The sequence below is a fragment of the Pecten maximus genome, chromosome 9, assembly GCF_902652985.1.
Source record: "Pecten maximus chromosome 9, xPecMax1.1, whole genome shotgun sequence".
NCBI lineage: Eukaryota > Metazoa > Mollusca > Bivalvia > Pectinida > Pectinidae > Pecten > Pecten maximus.
The window spans coordinates 27861055-27880651 of record NC_047023.1 but is presented as its reverse complement, the minus strand read 5'-3'; the positions used below and the strand labels follow the sequence as shown (position 1 = coordinate 27880651).

General features: G+C 34.4%; 1 protein-coding gene across 4 annotated transcripts; it reads right to left on the bottom strand.

Moving 5' to 3' along the window:
- Positions 1 to 697: 697 nt before the first annotated feature.
- Positions 698 to 19231, bottom strand: LOC117334336 (nuclear receptor subfamily 2 group F member 1-A-like). 4 transcript variants are annotated; one of them, XM_033893889.1, is made up of 4 exons: positions 18252 to 19182; positions 16537 to 17064; positions 15757 to 15807; positions 698 to 2755 (listed from the first exon to the last, which is right to left on the bottom strand). In XM_033893889.1, the coding sequence occupies exons 1-4, from the start codon at positions 18826 to 18828 to the stop codon at positions 2481 to 2483; spliced, it is 1431 nt and encodes a 476-aa protein (XP_033749780.1). In that variant the 5' UTR covers positions 18829 to 19182; the 3' UTR covers positions 698 to 2480. The 4 variants fall into 4 exon arrangements, with proteins under 4 accessions (XP_033749780.1, XP_033749783.1, XP_033749781.1 ...); XM_033893892.1 differs by having other exon boundaries at positions 18372 to 19165; XM_033893890.1 differs by lacking the exon at positions 15757 to 15807 and having other exon boundaries at positions 18252 to 19231.
- Positions 19232 to 19597: the final 366 nt, after the last annotated feature.

Here is a 19597-nt window from a genome sequence, read left to right as displayed (position 1 = left end):
CAGTTATTATAATAAAATAGCTTTATAGTATACAATTTTCAAAAGATTTGTTAAGAAGTTGACGAAATATCGTTTTATAATTTGAGAACTCGGCTAACTACAGATATTATATCCACGATATGGTGATTTCCTTTGCTCACATCGTCTCGGAGAAGCCATATTTCACCGGAAATACATAGATTTCTCCTCTTCCTACTGTGATAACCATGGCTATCGATCGTGATGTCACAATAGAAACCCCTGCAAAAAGTTATGTTTTTTGACGTCACGATTAAAGCATTGACCAATGGAAATACACATTGAGTGTTATGTGACGTCATGTTTAAAACATGTACCAATGGAATCGCGTGTTTTGGGTACCGTAGGATGTTTACTTAGTCTATGTATGTTTATTCAGTGATTACGGAAGAAGGGACTCTGTTATGGATACGAAAGCACCGTTGATAAGATGAAGATTACACAATAGTTTAGAAGACGCATTTTAGTTACATTTAATGAAAAAAACATTACATCAAAATTATTTCTTCAGTTGATAATATATTGTTATAGAGAGAAATGATGACATAAAACCGGTACATAAAATTGTTAGATATTATCTGTACGTTTAGTGTGTGTGTGTGTGTTTGAATACTTTTTAGCTTTAAAAATAAATATAATGTATATGTTTATACACATAGAAATAGAGGACAACAAGGAAGGGAGTTTACAACACTTTAATCAAGTATAAGCAGTAGGTAGATCGAGTGTCTCGGACACCGGTAGCACAACACGAAACAATACATTATCAGTCGATTTATAGCGGAACACAAAACCTCTCTCAGCAGCACACGTCGACCCATTCCCACGCGTCCAGAGTACGAATCTAATTCGAGATATAAGAACCATTTGTACACACGTACACCCTTCATATACAGACTCACATATTCGTTCGACAACTCTTTCATACGTTTTATAAATGACATAATATTTCATATTCATGACAAAAACCTTTGGTGTCAGCTTTCAGCTTATAAATTGCGTCTAGTAGGTGGCGCTGTATTCAGCAGCTCAACTAGCGCCACCAATCGTTAACAATATAAACAAGAGGTGGACACTCTAACCCTATATCCGTTCTATATATACTGTTTACGGGAATAGTATTGGAAAAATGAAAAATTCATTCCTCCGACAAAAAATGTATTAGTAAGTAAAACGTTACTTAATCTGTCAATCTATAAACAGTGGTTTTGAACCAAATAGTACATTAAAGACACACAGTCAACAGATATACGGCTTTTGGTGTTTGTGCTTTGAGCCGCACAAAATATCATAATAATAATGATTGTGAAGAAAAAATGTACATTTTAATATGCTGGAAATTTCTGAAGATCCAAATAAACATACAGATACTGAATCTTTGGATGCAAACGAAGGGATAGATACCACTTTAAAAGATAGTATTTCCACGTATAAACAATGACACACAACAAGGTTTGGAACCTCCATGGACATGTAAACAATACAATATAAACATAAAGTTTGTATCTACTATAATTTCCATTATTACTTATTGAGCCCCAAAATGTCAATATGTTGAGAAATGAAGTGTTAGAGCTTTAGGGCGTCAAATAAATGTTTAAGTCCTCTCACAGCTGCCCTCGTACACGGAAATAGTTTATTTTAGAACATCTTTCATAAAGATGTTCTTCGTTGCAGTAGAACAAAGAACATATTCCCGGAATCCCGGTACGGATAATAATAATGCTATTTTTCCTAGAAAGGTATAACCCGACCATGTTGGTCGCCTCAAGTGCAATCGTTTATAACGTTCGTGAGTGGCCAAATGCTATCATAGGTAACAATGCATTATTGATTTCGTATATAATAATGTTCCAATTGTATTGTATGAACACAGGTAAATATAATCTCTATTATTTGGAAGACCAGGGGAAATTATCCTTTGTACAACTGCAACATGACTTTAGATACTCTCCCGTATCGTCTGTGTAATACTAGAAATGAATAAGCGTATATGTTGGTGCGTGAGCCCGAGACCCCAGTTGACCAGCATTCGCTGTATGACTTATAATAACTTGCCACCAGGGGTACACAGAAGCCTCCGCTGCCCTAATCAGTTGAAAATGGATGTAGATGATAAATGTCGTTTGTCTTATAGACAATCTTGAGTAATATAAATGGAATCACATCAGCGTGTGTACGCGGGACTCGGAAGTAGCATTCCGTCACCCCTAGAGTATGTGTGACATAACAACCTTTAACAAAACGTCCTCACCACCTGTCCTCCTCTCACCGCAAGCAGCACTGGATGGATGCACGTCACGAAGGACAGTGCATGCGGCCACACGTCACGGGGGACAGTGCTCGTGTTAAAAACGTAACAAAATCTTCATGATTTTTGTAAGAATAATCTTTTGGAAAGACTAGGTGTTGAGAGTAGCATTTGGCGGTAAAACTTGCGTTTTGCCTTTTCACTGTAACTGTCATTGTATAGCCATGTAAGGCCAGTTGAAAGAGCCCCCGCTGAGCAGCATGTCTCGAATAAGAGTTTCGATGGGTGTCTTTCCTACAAGACGAACAAAAAAGAGTTGCTCGATGACTTGGGCGCTGACGGTCCGCAGGGAGGGTAAACGCAAAAGGAGCTTGCCAAAGCGAGTGGGCTGGTTGGGGTACTGGCTGCGAACGTACTCTTCCAACGCACATTGTGACTTCTCCTGAATACTTTCCACGTGGTTAGCGTCCGACAGACCACAGGCATCTGTAGAAATAAACAAAAGTGTTAAAGTACTGACGTAATGCAACATCAGGGATAACTCGACAAAGATTCTTCTTCTTCTTCAAATCAATAATCGACAAAAATGTTCAGGATTAACAATTAAAGACAACGGGACATAAAGGCTACACTGTGTTCAGGGTTGATTCGACACATGCACTAATGATGTTTTATATTATTATGAATATTATTATATTATTATGTATTTTATTAGAGTATGCACGATACTAAACACCTTATCATGTTTTGGGAAAATATTTTATTTAATTTTGATGGTTATCGTTTTTTTAATGTGTCTCCCCAATCCCAATTAAAAGCGTACTTAACCTACAAGTTAGATAGCATGTCTGCCCTTGGTGTTAGTATACTGTGGTGAACATGGTGATCGTTTGATTCTTAAAAATAAATATATTTGATTAAATTTCAGTAAAATGCTGTCCTGTATGATATAAATGAAGAATATTACAGCCACCACCCTTATTACTATTCTGGAAATTTGACACATGTTTGAAATTAAGTTTTATAGAAAAAAATACGTACGGTAATATACAACTTGTCTAGATTTTATTGACGACATCAAGCTAGATAAATAAAATGTACTTTTAGACGCAAGATACTGGTAATAAAATTAGCACCAGAATAGAAGGAGTACACGTTTTGTTTCCCCATCAAAGTCTGAAGCACAAGAGACAACTCGGAAGAAGAATTTAGATTATAAATTTTCAATTTTGATTTTACGACTGAAATGGTTAACATTATTAAAGAAGTGACACGCTCAGTTTCACAGCGCATGTGTTTGTGCACCCCTAAAACTTTATCATAAATATATCAGCGTTAAAATGTATGCACACTTTCGGGGGATATTGCTGATAGCCTGATCGTTAAACAAATATTGGTGCTATAAATCAGACAACGATGACAATACTGTAACGGTAATTTGGTTTTTATTTGATGGGGAATAACGACAGAAAAGTACAGCCAACCTTCAAGGAAGAACGTAGTATTTATACTTTTTAATAACGCTTTTGAGTATAGTAACTTATTTCTGAATAGAAAGTGTTAACCTTTTAATATGATATGGTTGTTTTTAATTAGTCGGGACATTAGGCTGTTTAGATATTAATATATATAACATATTATCACCTTTACCAAAATACTTATACTCCAGATAGAATATTATTAATAAGTAGACAACTTAATACATAAATATATGCTATTTATCATAGTACCTAAATTGAAAAAAAAAATTGTAAAAAGGAAAATTACTTTTATTTTTAAACAAACATTGTTCTTTTATAATATTATTTTATATTTCTTTTAATTTCGGTTTATTTTATTTTTCTGACTCAAGCTGTAGACAATGAACTATCTAGAACACTCAATGTACACTAACTCTTTCGACATATTTCAACCCTAGGTTAAAACATGTCTCTTTAGACTGTTTTGAAGATATATATAATTATATATCACAAAGAATTGTTTTCAATTCAGATCGCAAAGTTTCAATTATCTTCTTTAATTACACGCTGTAATTAAGTCCTGCATTAATAATTTATATAAAAAAAATTAGACAGCGTCCATTATAAATAATTCAGAGACGACACATGCGTATAGTATGCTGTCATATAATCAGTAAAATGGGTATAATTCCAGCAGACAAATCATATAAAAAATAATCAAAAAGTATATTTCCAAAGTTCTTCTGCTCTCCTAGACTAATTAAGATGGCGAGATGGCCCTTTGTACACACCTTGCGCTAGTTAGCAATTGTGATGGGCTGACCCGTGACTTGCCTTCCATAGAAGGTGTAGTAAGATTACATCTGACCCCAGGAGGCGTTACATTACTTGGGAGTTAACGAGCTAGAAACATTTCGCAGAAAAAAGAACATGCCGCTATTCAATACCCGTGTGGATAGACCTCGTATTGGGGCCAGCCTAGGGATCAGACACCAGAACGGAATAGGAAAAACCAAAATATCAATAGTCATTTAAACTTTAAATTATTTTCATTATTCGTTTTTTTATGATTAGTATTCTTTTTATTTTATTTTATTTTTGTGTGAGTGAGATAGTATTTATAACTACCCTGCGTATTTTCGAATGTTTTTCTCGGGCTTAGATCAACCAAATATTACGAGGGGGTTTGTTCCTCTTTTGTGAAATATATTCCGGAAATACTGAACGAAGCTTGTAATGCATGCATTCGTTTTTGCAGACTATTTATCAAAATAAATCAATTATTTACCAAACATGCATACTCGAATTAATATTGAATTATGCACATAATCATCAACTATTGTGGTATGAAGCAGTAAATACTGATGGTATATGTAACATTCCATTTTCAAACATGTCATATATGTTATTAATAATTGAAGTATTTAATTAAAAGGCAATTCTTACTTATTATTTTGATTTTTAATCCTATACAAAGCAAATGTTCAAAGTCATACATCAAAATATGACAACGGCATTCATATTTAAATGCTTAAGATATTTTACATGAATGTAAATGAATAAGATTGTTTGGAATAATTACGTTAGGTTAAATACAAATCCATGTGCATTGTTTGCTCTCGTGTTTAATAATTTATATACACTGAAAAAATACTAATTATATTCTTTGAAAATATTACTTTACTTGTGATAGAAATATCTTTGATGTGTATCAGTTATTTCCAATATTAATATGCTTTGTTACCAATATAGACTTTAGTTGAACGCTAAGCTTTTGATGTTTTTTAGGCGTGAGAGTTATGTCTGTTATCCGTGAAGATTACATACGATTTTTATCTTGTTACTCGAAGTGATCATTTGCGAGATAAATAAATATATGCATATATAACTGGATATACGTCTAAAAGTGGTTTAGAGATAGGATGGTTTCCCAATATCAGTATCAAAGAAAATCGTGTAAGTTTAAATTGAGGTCTTAAGTCTCTTAACACTTATCATATTTATATATAAAATCATAAACATAACACAAGACACTATGTCTCCCTGGCGTATTTATCTAAACAGACTTTCCAATTAAAGTCCTCAATGTCAAACAAAAAATTATATCCATATTACACTGTTTTGTCTATGAAAACAATTTGCTTAACGAATTTCAGGAATGAAGTAATTATAAAAAGTTTCATTCAATATGACAAAAACTTAATAGTATTAACCCCATGTCAAATATTTTTATAAGTGTGAAGTTTATTGGCGAGAGCAAGAGTGAGTTTTTATTGTATAGAGTGTATGTATTTATATACTTTAGGCATGGTAAATGTTTGAGGTGAAACACGTCCTACATATATTATATACGGTACACGTGTATATGAGTCTAGGTAGGACTAACCTGGCGGTGTGGTAATAGTTATGCAGTGTCTAGAACGCTAGGCCGATAACACTGCAGAATATTGCACACAGCCATACCCCTACAGACAGGACGAATAGCCTATACGTATGTACACCGCAATACCACTACTTCACCGCTGCATTTTGTAATGTCTCTATGGCGGTTAGACTATTTATATAACACTTTGGTATTTTGTTGTGTCTGTTGCTAATCTAGATCATTGCAACGCAAATGTACACCCTTTGGTTTGTGCTCTGCTCATGCTAAATGTAAATATATTTAATTTCTGCTTGCTATGTATATAGTACACTAGAATTGTGAAAGGGTTGTTGTTTTAATAAAAAGTCCTACATACACATTTCATTTCATTAAAATGTTTCTCCAGTCTAAGAAAAATAAAAGTATATCTGTGAATTTTAGTTCATCACATGATTGCATGTAAATATTCAATTATTGATAATATAACAACATATCACCTTATTTCTCATATTGCATACTTTTTTCTTTCGTTTTTAATTACTTAATTGTAATGTCCCTAACACGTACTGATAAAAAGAATAAATAAAGTATCTTCGATTTCATTTCATGATTTGTCTAGTACAATTATTTATTTAGTGCCCACTCACATTTCCTAACCCAAGGTAAATGAAAAAGTGTACAATCACACACGTGTAAATAGATATATTGTTACCTGTAAATACTGCCAACAAAGCGTGACGGATGATTTGTTTGTATTAGATTGTTTGTGTTCGATACCATGTCAATTTATGTGCACAAATGTTTTGTGTAAACACATAGCGGAGTTTTTAATCACTAGATTTCCCTAAACGATGTAAATGACTATCAGATGCATCAAATGTATTGACAAATAGTCGAATCATCACAAATGGCACCATAATCTACAAATAGCATGATAAAATTTCAATGAATAAATCCGATTGCGATTCCTGATCAGGTTTGTTATTTAACATTGTCAATGAACAAGAACAAATCTTTAAGTGGTGATCATGTTTGTAGGGAAATTATTAAGTTTCAGCGTGAAATGGAGTGGAGTTGATTACTGTCGAGTTTGATCTGCCCATTATTGATTGATTGCCTGAGATCCGGGCGAGTAAGGTTGGCACACCTGACCGAACAAATTAGTATTTATATATTCTCATTTGTCATTGATCACTTGTCGCTGCAGTGGTGTAATCACTCAGTTGATTTCATATCGAGCTACGTTTACGGTTTTATTCCTCAATGAGATTTGTAACGGTTTGCTCCGTGTGTTTTATCAACAAGAATTGATGACTTAATAGAAAGGGAGAAAATAGGCGTAACTGTATAAAAATTTAACAATGGTAGGCCAACCAAGCAAGGCCAAAGCATTAATCATGCTCCAATGACTACCAAATCTGTCTAAATTTGTTAAATAAAATCCATGTTAATCTATTATGAGGCTTATAAACGCTACATGATTCTATTTAGAGATCAATCTTAATTCTTTATTAGTAGAATAGCGTTTTTATATTTTTGTCGTGATAATATCTGCTATTATATGATATGATCTTGACAAAGAGAAACAGCAAACAATTAGAGAATTGTGAAAACATACATTAATACTTGAGTTATCCCGTTTGTGATATGATGATGATAGATGAAGGAAACATATTTTAATTTTACTACAAATGTGGGTAAAATGATTTTGATAATCTATCCCATTCATTCTTGATTTACAAAACAAAATAAATACTTATTTTGAAATGAAGGCGCGCGCATTTAACTGTTTTTTAAAAGAAGGTCTTATTTAGTTCCTTCAAATATTTACACTTGAAGGAAATATAGCCCTGCTTCAATCACCTTCTTATTTCGGTGGTATAATTATTTTATGGTTCTTTCACCAGAAAATGAAAAGAATATAGAAACCAATTGTCACTCTGCAAGTCTTAAACAATGAGTTTAGCGGCAACAAAACTTCTATTAGCTTTAAAATGCAGTACTTGAGAATTCCTAATCTCATGTTTCTACGGTGGTCCTTTCCTTTGCTGTCATATACAATTAACACGTGGCACTTCAGGCAGAACTTGGATGTTGTCTCTTGACTTTTTATTCGGGAATATGCTTCACAGATGCAGTAGTGCACTGGCATGCCTAACACATAGAGAGGGGTTAGTATTGGCTTGCCGTGGATTAATGAAGGGTGTCTCTTTCAGCAATGTCATAAGCGGTCACCCTCACGTAACCCCATTCTTTAAAACGTCAAGTTCGCGCCTTTCACTGCTGTATAATCATTTCAACACCACGCATGGTAACACCGCGAGATAGAGCGACACAAAACTAAGACGTAAATGTTTCGTTAGATTTTTGCGAAAAAGGAAAAGATATTACATCTAAATCCCTTCATTGTTGAAACCCATACATAGCCAAATTATGACAGAGAATATGAATTGCATAATTTGAAAGAAAACTCCGAAGACAGCGGTCGACAAGACCAACCCTCTGATGAGATCTGCTAGGGATTTATCTGTGATATTGATTTTTGGTTTTTATTAAAACAGACTTCTGGTGCGTTGTGTTGAGAAATTAACAATTGCGGTCATGTCAGTAAAAATTACTTCTCAACACAACAAAACGATAGCTAGCGAGTAATGGTTCTGGTTCGGCATTGTCATTAGACGGGCGGGCACGTTACCACACTCTTCCTCTGCATATTATCATGCAGCAGAGCAAACGCGTTAAAGTGTTATAATACAAATGTCAAGGTCTTTCGAAATTTCCTTAAAGGAGACTGCCGTAAAAACACACAGTTACTCTTAAACTTCAAACCACTCCGTCAATTTAACACTAAACATTTCCACAGCAGATTATTAGTTATATTTAACTTATAAGTCAGGGAACATATTAACATTTACTAGTTAGGAAAGGAGGTCATTCCACCCGAATGAATTATATAATATTAGTGAAACAAGAGAACAGGACATGCTAAAATATCAAAAAGAGAATATGTTGGCAGTTCAAAATGATCATTTAAGGCAATTACGAAAAGCTCCATTATGTCAAACCATCTGTCACATATAAAACCATTGCGAGAGATAAAGATGAAATAATTTCAAAGGGATATACTCTATTTGTATAAAGTAAAGAATTATTTCAATATTCATGGTTTTTTATCATTTAGAAATTAGTTCAAATTTTTCAAAAATTTACACATATTTTGTCAAATCCTGAATGATTATTAAACCTGTTTAGCTTAAATGTAATCAGGACTGCAACTTCAGAGTAATATAAACCAATAGAATAGAATAGAAATTGAACATTTGTTTAAAAGAAATTTAAAAAAAAAGTTTCATATTATGTGCTGTAAGTCTTAAATATGCTGAACCAAATATCCATTATTTCCATTTTGTGAAATATAATTATTCATTAATTCCAGGTAAAAGATCCCAAATTACTCGTTGCTTCATTATAAATATAATCTTTATAAAAATACCTGTTTTTTATTATTTCGATTTTTAAAAGCTTCTTATCAACGACTATATAATTACATTGTATATCTCTAAATGGAATCAATCAATAAGAAATTGAACATTATTTTATAAATATAATATTTAATTCCCCCTTACACGTTAACTTGATAATCAAAAATATCGATAATAAAAGTGTGATTATAATTATGTAGACATATAAAACAAGAATTAATAAATTAATTTCATGTAATAGGTTTTTATCATTCACGAGGCTCTTTCTGTGATGGAAAAGCTGCTGATTTGAAAGTCATTTGTTTATAGCTATCATTTATTCTATATTCATCTACTTTACTTGACAATACAATATTTAAATCAAACAGATATATATAATTTGATTACTACTTTGAGACGGCTATGTTGATGTGTTAAAGCGGTATATAGAATTCTATAAAACCTATTAATTATTATAAATGAATGTAGGACAAGAGAAACTTTCAATTTCTTATAAATTTTAAGGTTATAATTCAAGTTATGCATGCCATTCCAACTGCAGCTGAACATTTTAATTATACTGGTTGTGTTAATTTGATTTAAGCCTTTTGCTTCATTGTTGGTTAACCTATTTTCTAAGAAACAATGTAACCCTACATAAATGTATTACCTCTTATCAGGGATCTGACGTGCAGTAGCAACACGTGGTAAATCATATATTCGGAATACATATGCATGCGCATGTATTACATAAAGCATTTTTATGGCCGTGTCCTAAAATACATTAACATAACTACTTATGCAACATATGTTATCTTTTATCATATGTATATCTTTATCATGCATATTTTACTCTATAATGACACTTATCACATACATTATTTTATGATATTTATATACTTAATCTATATTATTTCACCATATCATATACATTTTTATTTGTATGTCATTCGATGTTATCGAAACTTTTAAACTTGTGTTCATAAAAAAGACATAAGGTATTGTTTTCTGTGTCGTTCCTATGTCCAAAATCAAATCATCATTACGTTTGTTTTACATAATTACACATGTATGAAGAGACATTAGTATTGATTTGGGCGAATTAAAATCCACATATACACTGATATGAATCGAGGCCTTCGTTTTACAACGCGTAGAAACAGATGGCACACGTCGGGCTTGCAGTGTGACCTCTAGAACGAGACACGCACATGTATCTATACTTAAAATCTTGACCTAGTTAACACATCAAAATTGACTCGCGAGTCTACTACCAATAACGCAGATGAAAACAGAAGTTATGAGTGTTAGAGGGTGTACTGATTGTAATAGTTTAATACCGAACCCCCTTGTGAAAGGGTTAGCTGAATTCGTGTGTTAACAATATTACGCTGTAGTTTCTTGCTTTGAATTTACGTGAGGCAAATAAAAATAATGAGGATTTCGTGTATTTAAATGTTTAAATGTAGGATCAGTTAGGCCAAGTGTGGAGTACCAGACACAACAGTCAGTGTGTATGTATGGAGTCCTCCAGACCGTGACAATCTGCCACAGACCTGGCAAAGCTATGTCATCTAGTCAAATAAATATACAAAATTCCTGCCTCATGAGCTTGACAGTTTGGGAAACATGAAATATTTCAAACTGTCAAAAGTTGTACGACGACGCGAATTATACGACGTGTCTGTTTGAGTGAATACAGTACATGAACTGGCCACGAACAGCAGACGATTTTTTGTATATTTTTAAAAGAGCATGGCTGCCATCTAGACCATCGACACACCTGCATATACGTGTATTGCATAATACTACACACACACTCAACAGTTTGTATTTACCTAAACTTTTTCGTTGCTCTGTATCACTGGTGTGTATTGTTCTGTCGAAAAGGCAATAGGTATTTTATTGGTTTTTCGTTCTAGCACATACCTAAATTAACGATAAGAGTTTCCTGATATGAAAATATACAGGATGCTGAGGTAACGAATATTCACATGCAAGCACGTGTAGTGAAATAGTTAAGTGTTTACAGACGACAGCCTTACCTAGCCAGAAGCAATGTTTTATCTACTGCAAACTTGCTTTCTTGCACACAGAGAGAGGGGCGGCCCTGTGACCCGCAGTAGGTCGTTAGTACTGCATATCTTTCTTGTCAGTTGCTCAACTCTGACATAATCCCTCTCACGTAACCGCCGAACAAATCGGCGAATTTGTGCAAAAGTCTGGAGCCCGGCCAAGTCGCACGGGCTTGAATCGACTTGTTCTGCTGCGAGCAAGATTAAAGAAGAATCTGATATCCGTAGTAGTTTATATAAATGTATGTATGTATAAATAATATCAAAATATCACGATGAAATGAATGTTAGGTCAGATTAACGTCTATTAACTTACTCTATTGCATTGGTCTACTTCCATTATTTAAAAATAAGGTTCGTTAATCACGAAACTAAGGTAGGAATTTGCTAGATATAGTGATCAAATGCACGAGTCGCTATTATTAATTCATTTTCAACTGATAAACCGAGACTGGACGTTTACGATATCGCCTATGCCCTTACATTATTATACATACGCTGTAGTTGCCATTTACAGTCATATGTGACAGTTTGTGTGGCGATTTTAATGACCTTTACGCTCATGTATATATCACCCTTAAGATAATGAAATTACCAATACTTAAAATAACGCCCCATTACGTTTGCCGAGCGATAACTTCTGTAATTAATCTACTACCGTGCCAAGTTTCAATTTGGAAATGCGTGACCATCTCCAAACTGAATTAAGAGTGAAGTCCTTGCTATCACCTCACTACCATCGATCATTTACATGTTACCTGGGTAATGGGGAACTAGTCTAACATACAAATGTATTAGTGTCCTAGAGAGTACATAACTAAATTAACAGGCGGTGTTATAGGACGCCTTCTTCCAATCCTATATTTTGTATCAGGTTTATGACATACCTACTCTAACAATCTAATAGTTTTGTAATTTAATAGTAATAGTAGTTTGTTTTACTCCCGTAACTGTATATATACTTTGAGAGTATAGAGTATGGGGATTCATCCCTAACAATGTCAAACTCTTTATAACTTTATCAAAATTTATTTCATTAAGGATAAATTCTGGATCACGGGTCATGAATGTTGTGGAAGAATTTCAAGATTTGGAAGAATTTTTTACGGGATATCAACTTCACTGATTTTTTAACAAAATATGGGGAACAATTTCCAAGTTAACCCCTAAATGTCGCCCCAAATATATTCCTAATTTACAAATCAATTACAACATAAGTTATACTCTGAATATAAACTAGATGTAACCTCGGTGGACATTCACCAGAACCCGTGGGTGTCAAACAAACTCATATAACGTTCCAGTCGACTGACTGTTAGGGGGCATTTGGTAAGAGGTAGACAGGTTGGGAGGTCTCATGTATAACCATTCTGATCCAGAACCTCTGTGATGTGTTTAAATACATAAAGGCACTCGATGGAAACATGCTAATGAAGAAACAATTCTACTTCAATCTTTCATCTTTAGAATTGTACATTGATTTGCTTTCCAGACTCAAGGCTTTCACATACGAGTAGATATGAGTTAAATTTGAAGTTATATGGTCTAGACGATATTGTAACAAATTGTAAATTCGTTTTGCCTAACGGCTTACCAAATTGAACTGTGAGAATATTGGGTTACCTTGTTTACACTAATTGATACGCGTGTTTATTTTAGAAGGAGATAATTTTGATTGGACACAGGTGACCATGGATTCACTGATGAAAGTCCAGACGGGGAGTGCGTGGGAAAGTGAATGTTTTACCCCAAACCAGCTTCATCAACCCCCTATCACACCACACTACCAATTTGTCCCACATATTATAGAGTAAATATATCAGGTTCAGAAAAATGCTGCATAGGCCTGGTAGGGAGTCTGAATTATCAGTCTTAGCAGCTTCGGTCTGTATAGTTTGTGTAAATAAAAACACTAACTTACATAGAAGTAGCATGTAATTGATTACCATGTCAAAATTCATTTACTCTGCCATTTATATGTATCATATATATATATATACATATATATAATGGAATTTTTGGTAAAGTTCATTTTATATATATTTATATATATATATATCATCTTGAATATGTCACAGACGATATGATACTCTACAGATGAAAAGACAGGTTACCTCATTAAAAATATCCCTATCACAATGTCATTCTGAAAATAAGTCGTATGCCTATCTAGGTGTAAGTTGGAGTGATATCGCATTTATACGGCGTTTATGTGTTTATTTATTTACAATGTGTATAATACAGATGTCGAGGTGTGTATCAGTAGCTGTGAGAAGTACTGTTTGGAGGACATTGATTTTTTGCCAGCTGTGCTCCGGTACATAGTAGGTTAGGTAATATTGTTTGAATTATACCGTCTGAGGACATTGTGTTAAGTCACATGAGTGTGATCCTGATCTGTCTGTCAGCACCACTACATACTGACGACAAAGTCAACACAATATGAAATGGCGCATCATCAGACGGAATAAAAAAAGTTTAGTTAAAAAATATAAATATGCTCCACGAGTTTTCAGACCAGGTGAGCAGTACTATATTATATTATTGTTCCCTTACGTTAAATATATTCCATCTATTGTTTGTATCTTACATCTCGTGATGGAATATAACTTTGCGTTTGTTTTACATTAAAGTTGTAAACATGCTTTTCAACTGAAAGTTATGATCTCAGAAATATATCAAACACAATCATTTGAATATATAGATTAAAATAGTAAATGAATGAACGTATAAATATTTCTTTGTGAATTTAGGAAACGTAAGGTTGATTTTTCTACTTTGTGATAGACTGTTACTTTGAAAGCTAATAGAAATTCTCAGAGTCGAGAAAAATAAAGAATGTCCGTTATCAAATAACGCCTTTGACAAAAAACTAAAATTTTCTAGTCGCGTAGACATATAGTTTTGTTCTGTAAACAAAACTTAACAAATGTATTTGTCTACTTCTACTTATTCAGTTCAACGTTGATGTTCGATATTCTCAGTTTACACTTTATTTGAACAACAAAACGGTTATCTATAATGCCCATGGAGTATAATTGTATGGACATGGTTTTAATCATCAGTATAATTGTTTATACTTATTCAAAATAATTTTGTATTATTAAACATTGACGTACATAATCATTATCTATATCTCAGTAAAATGAAGCTATTGCTTCCTGCCCTGAAGGTGTATATATCAAGAAGTTATACTATTTATATATCACATTCAGTTTTGTCACCGAGCTGTATTGCTATGCAATGATAAACAACACTGTTATAAATTTTCTGAGGAAGCCAATTACAATTATGTGCATTTATATATCAATTTGTTTCTTTTGATGATATACGCAACATTTGTATTAATCTTAAGATCAATATATCGTATTGATTGAATGTATTATGTGTCAAATCATTACATTATATCAAAACATTATATTATATCCAATCATTATATTATATCCAATCATTATATTATATCAATATTATACATACAGGTGTATATATGTATATGTCAATACAATGTATAAGGTATTCAATATAAATATACTATATATTTTTGCTGTAATTATTTTTGTCCTCTATTTATCAATGGTGTTATTCATAACTGCTATAATTAGTACAATACATACATATAACTATGAATGCATTTAATTCGTAATTATATTAACCAATCACTAATTATTAAATCGCATTGTTTGTATTTTCTTGATTAGCATGGAAATTTGTATTTTTTCTCTCATTATCACTTAAATCATCTCAAACATATTTACACCTTATCATCAGAGATCAGGGACAAATCTTATAAATCAGTGACAAATCTTATCAATAAATTCTATAAATTCTAATAATTATAATTGTGCGACAAAAGGGTATACTATAAATCTGATACAGTAAACAATATTGATGGTGAAAATAAAAATGAAAATGGAATGTTACGCAATCAAACGGTGCGATTCGTTTCCCAGACCAGTTCCGTATGTCCAAAGGGCAAAGCCAACTACAGGACATTTAAATTGAAGATTAAAAATTAAGTGTTTTTTATGATTTTGAAAAGGAGAATTTTTTGATTGAAGGAAAGCTTCAATTAAAAGACTAAACAGATTTTAAGTAGAGATAGACTGAGGAAGGGATTTGTACTTACTGTAACCATTCATCGTAGGTCTTTGTGACGGAACTGGCTCTGGTTTGCGATCTAAAACAAAACATCACTAGGTGAACATCACTAGGTACGAATTTGTCTCTGTGTACATTCACGTCAACATCAAATAACCCCCTATCTCTCCAACTTTGTTAAGGTAAAAATAATTACGCTCATTGAACAGTTTATTGGGTATGTTATTCAGGTCTAATAGCTTTAATTGGTCTGACAATGGTTTCGATAATTGTCGCCTTTACTTTGTAATAAAATGAGACAAAATTACAGACAGTTCAGCAGAATTAGACAAAGTTTATAATGTGAACCATATTAAATGAAATAGAGTTATGCGAGCTTTGAAGCCATTATTTTGTGAGAATCCCACCATGCTGTGCACCAGAGCGTGAACTATTGTGACTGCGATACAAAGCTGAGCATTCAGAAATCGCTCACTGTTACAATGGATTCAAGTTCTTATCAGGGTCGTTACAGAGCTTGAAACATTTATACATTTGCGACATTTTTAATCAAAATTGTTTCAACTGTGACCGCAAGCATTATCTGAAAAGTTTTTTTTATCAATATAGAATTGAAAGATGAATAAGATTACTAGAAATATAAAATAATTTTGGAATACATTTTTGTTGAATCTCCATCATTTCCCATCTTGAGCTAAAAACAACTGCACATGCTTGATATATAATGAACGTTTATCTCAGATTAAAAGTTAAGACAAATTACGTAAATAAATAGAATATATTTTAAAATAAAAAATAAGTTACAGACCTGAACTAAACAAAACGATAGCTTTCAGACAACTGTACTCCGCTGAATCCACATGCAGGGCCTTGAGCTTTTCCACTTGTTCCTGGAATATTCTTATGTGGTCCATAAAAGCCACGACCCTGTCCGCAGCCATGGGGCTGGCATGGAGGCCGGCGGCCGCTAACAAAGGAGCCACATGAAGTGGCATGGAACATTGAGCGGCATTCAAAACAAACAACTCGCTCCAACTAAGTCTCAGGAGGGCCACTTGGTCCGTTACTTGAAGATCAGGAAAAAATGGAATATTTCTTGCCCATTCGACAGCACTAAACAACAGCCTTGCTGCAAGTTCACAAATATTTTCTATTCCCATTATGTTATTCGTCTGCATACATTGTCCATATCGGGAAGTAGGGTAGGGCTCGGCCCTTAGGAGCATGGAAATAAAGCTTGAAAGGTACGTATGGCCATTTAACGGGTCACCACTGCCAAAGGCCATTTGGCCTGGGAAGGGATGCTGGGTGGGCGGGATTCGGCCTCGCTGTACGGCTGAAAAAAACAACAAAATATTGTCATAAACTTGCTCAATTCCATTTAAAATAATTATTTAAGCTTGTTTCTTGTTTGATAGCATATTTGCTAATGCTCCAAAATTTCTGCATCCATCAGAGAGTGCACATTGAAAACAGAGAAGAAAAGGTGTCATTTTAGATATAAAGTTGATTTCCTTAGAGGCCCAACCAAACTCAGAAAAATAAGGATCAATGTTTGCAGGTAAATAAAGAAAATAAGTAGTTAAAACTACCACCTAAAAATGTTTTCGGTTTGAAAAGATGCAGATAAGATATACTTTGAATCACAAACTAAAAATCAACTTTTCTTTCTTTTTTTGTTAAAAGGGCACATATAATAGCTATCCAAATAATTTTGTGAAGAGGGAAACTTTTAAATAGTTTTGGGTAAAAGGGTCTGGTGTGTAATGTGAAGGGTTCCGGGATAACACTACAAGGGGAAAGAGCAAAGGTCTGGCATGAAAGTCACGGTGCACGACGCCGCACAAGGCTCGCAGCCAGACACCTGCGTTTACCGGGAATCAGCCAAGCTAGTAAAGGTCATGTTTATACGATATTTGATGGGCTCCTGGCGTAGGCAAAATATAGACAGTTATATTACATAACTAATATAAACGCATGTGTGTTTATTACAGTATAATATATACAAATGTTATTCATTATTTTCCGTTTTTATCTTTTACATAATTCAAAATTAAAATGACCCTTAAACGTTTTAGTTATTTAAATAATAGGTATTTGAATTTTAAAATAAGTCACGTGTTATTCCGTTATCGGTAAAGTACCACTGATGATATTATATTTAGCTGTTCGGCTTATGATTTGTCGCTTGAATGAGCATCATCTATTATAGTTAAAACGAAAGTAACACCATATATAAACCGACTATTTACACGAACCGGAACAGGTTATTTTATCAGTAAAATTAATCTTCAACGTATTCGATAACATGACACTATAAGTAAAGTTACGGATGATTACGATTTCGCTCCGCGTAAGTATATGTAACCTAACCTATAGGGGATTTCAATTAATATTTTAACAGATATTTTATCAATCTAACAGGAAAGTATTCAATTTAGATTTGTGATTGTTGGTATAACTATTTCATGCATCAAGAATTTATTCTGAAAATGAATGATTATTTTTGTAAAAGTTTTTAACCTGCACATTGATCTTGCATCTTCCCAATGGCGGAGTTATGGGGTAGGGCCAGCGGATCTGAAGAAGCCGAGGGGTAAAGAAGTGAGTTGAAACCACCAGACTGACAAGTGCGCGACCTACCTTCCCGTCTCATCCCCATTTTCAGACACTTTTTGAGACGGCAGTATTGACACTGATTTCGATGATGCTGATCTATGGGACAAGTTCTATTTCCTCGGCACGTGTATGTTAAATTTCTCCGCACAGACCTTTTGAAAAAACTTTTACACCCTTCACAAGTAAATTGACCATAATGTTTCCCGGAGCTTTTGTCTCCACACACCACACATTCTATATGCTGTTGTTTAGCCTCCGGAGAACTGGACGTGCCATTTGGTGTCGTAGCGGTGCCATTTGGAACATTGGCAGGTTGTGTCTGGGGTGGCGGCTGTGTTGGGGTCACGGCCGTAGGTGTGACCGGCGGAGGCTGGGCAGGGGGCTGCACCGCTGATGGTGGAGTAGTACCTAAATCCTCCGTGGGGTCCCGTGGCCAGGAAGTCACATTAACAGGGTTACCCTGTGATGCAGTCATCGCCATATTATTGTGACAGAGTTTACATACACTGATGTCTGTCTATATAGTAAGTTAGGGTCAAGTAACCAACCGGGTAAGTTCGTGGTCTAACCGATGAAGTCAACTTGCTGTCATCTGCTGTTGTATGTCGACGACTGTCTACCACTCTCCTAGGAAGCACAACCTAACATTGTTCACGTAGATGATCATTGCTCCACGGAGCACTCCACGAGGCAACCTTTAGCCATGTGTCGGATCGTAAATATAATCATATTCTAAAAGAGTCGAGATATGAAACAGCGAGAGACTTGTGCGCGGAGTAATCGCGATCTCCACCATGTGAGGAGTGGGTGGCCTGGAGTAGCACTCTGTATGTTTTGAACTCTGACACTAGTATTAAAACTGTTGAGTTTCTATGGCACTCTTCCATATAAGGAAAGCGATGTCATTTAGGTTCAAGAAGTGTATTACTGAGTGACAATTGCTGTCGCTTGGTCATAGCCCCCAACCATCGGGGGCATAGCCGCTGCACACGGGCAGGCGATCCTATTGGCTGAGAGCGCCATTTATTATCCGCTGTACGTCTGTCAATAATCAATCTCGTATTCCTGCGCACACTTGCAGCCGCTCATAATCTGCCCTGGGTCATGTATGTTTCTGGTCCAATCGGCACGAGTTTAGGAGGAGGGGAAAAATCCAACCCCTACGTGTCAAGTAGGAGGGAGGTTAGTCTACATATTGAACTCGGCTTTCAGAATGAAGTGTTCACGTCTGTTCAGAGAAAATCGTCTGC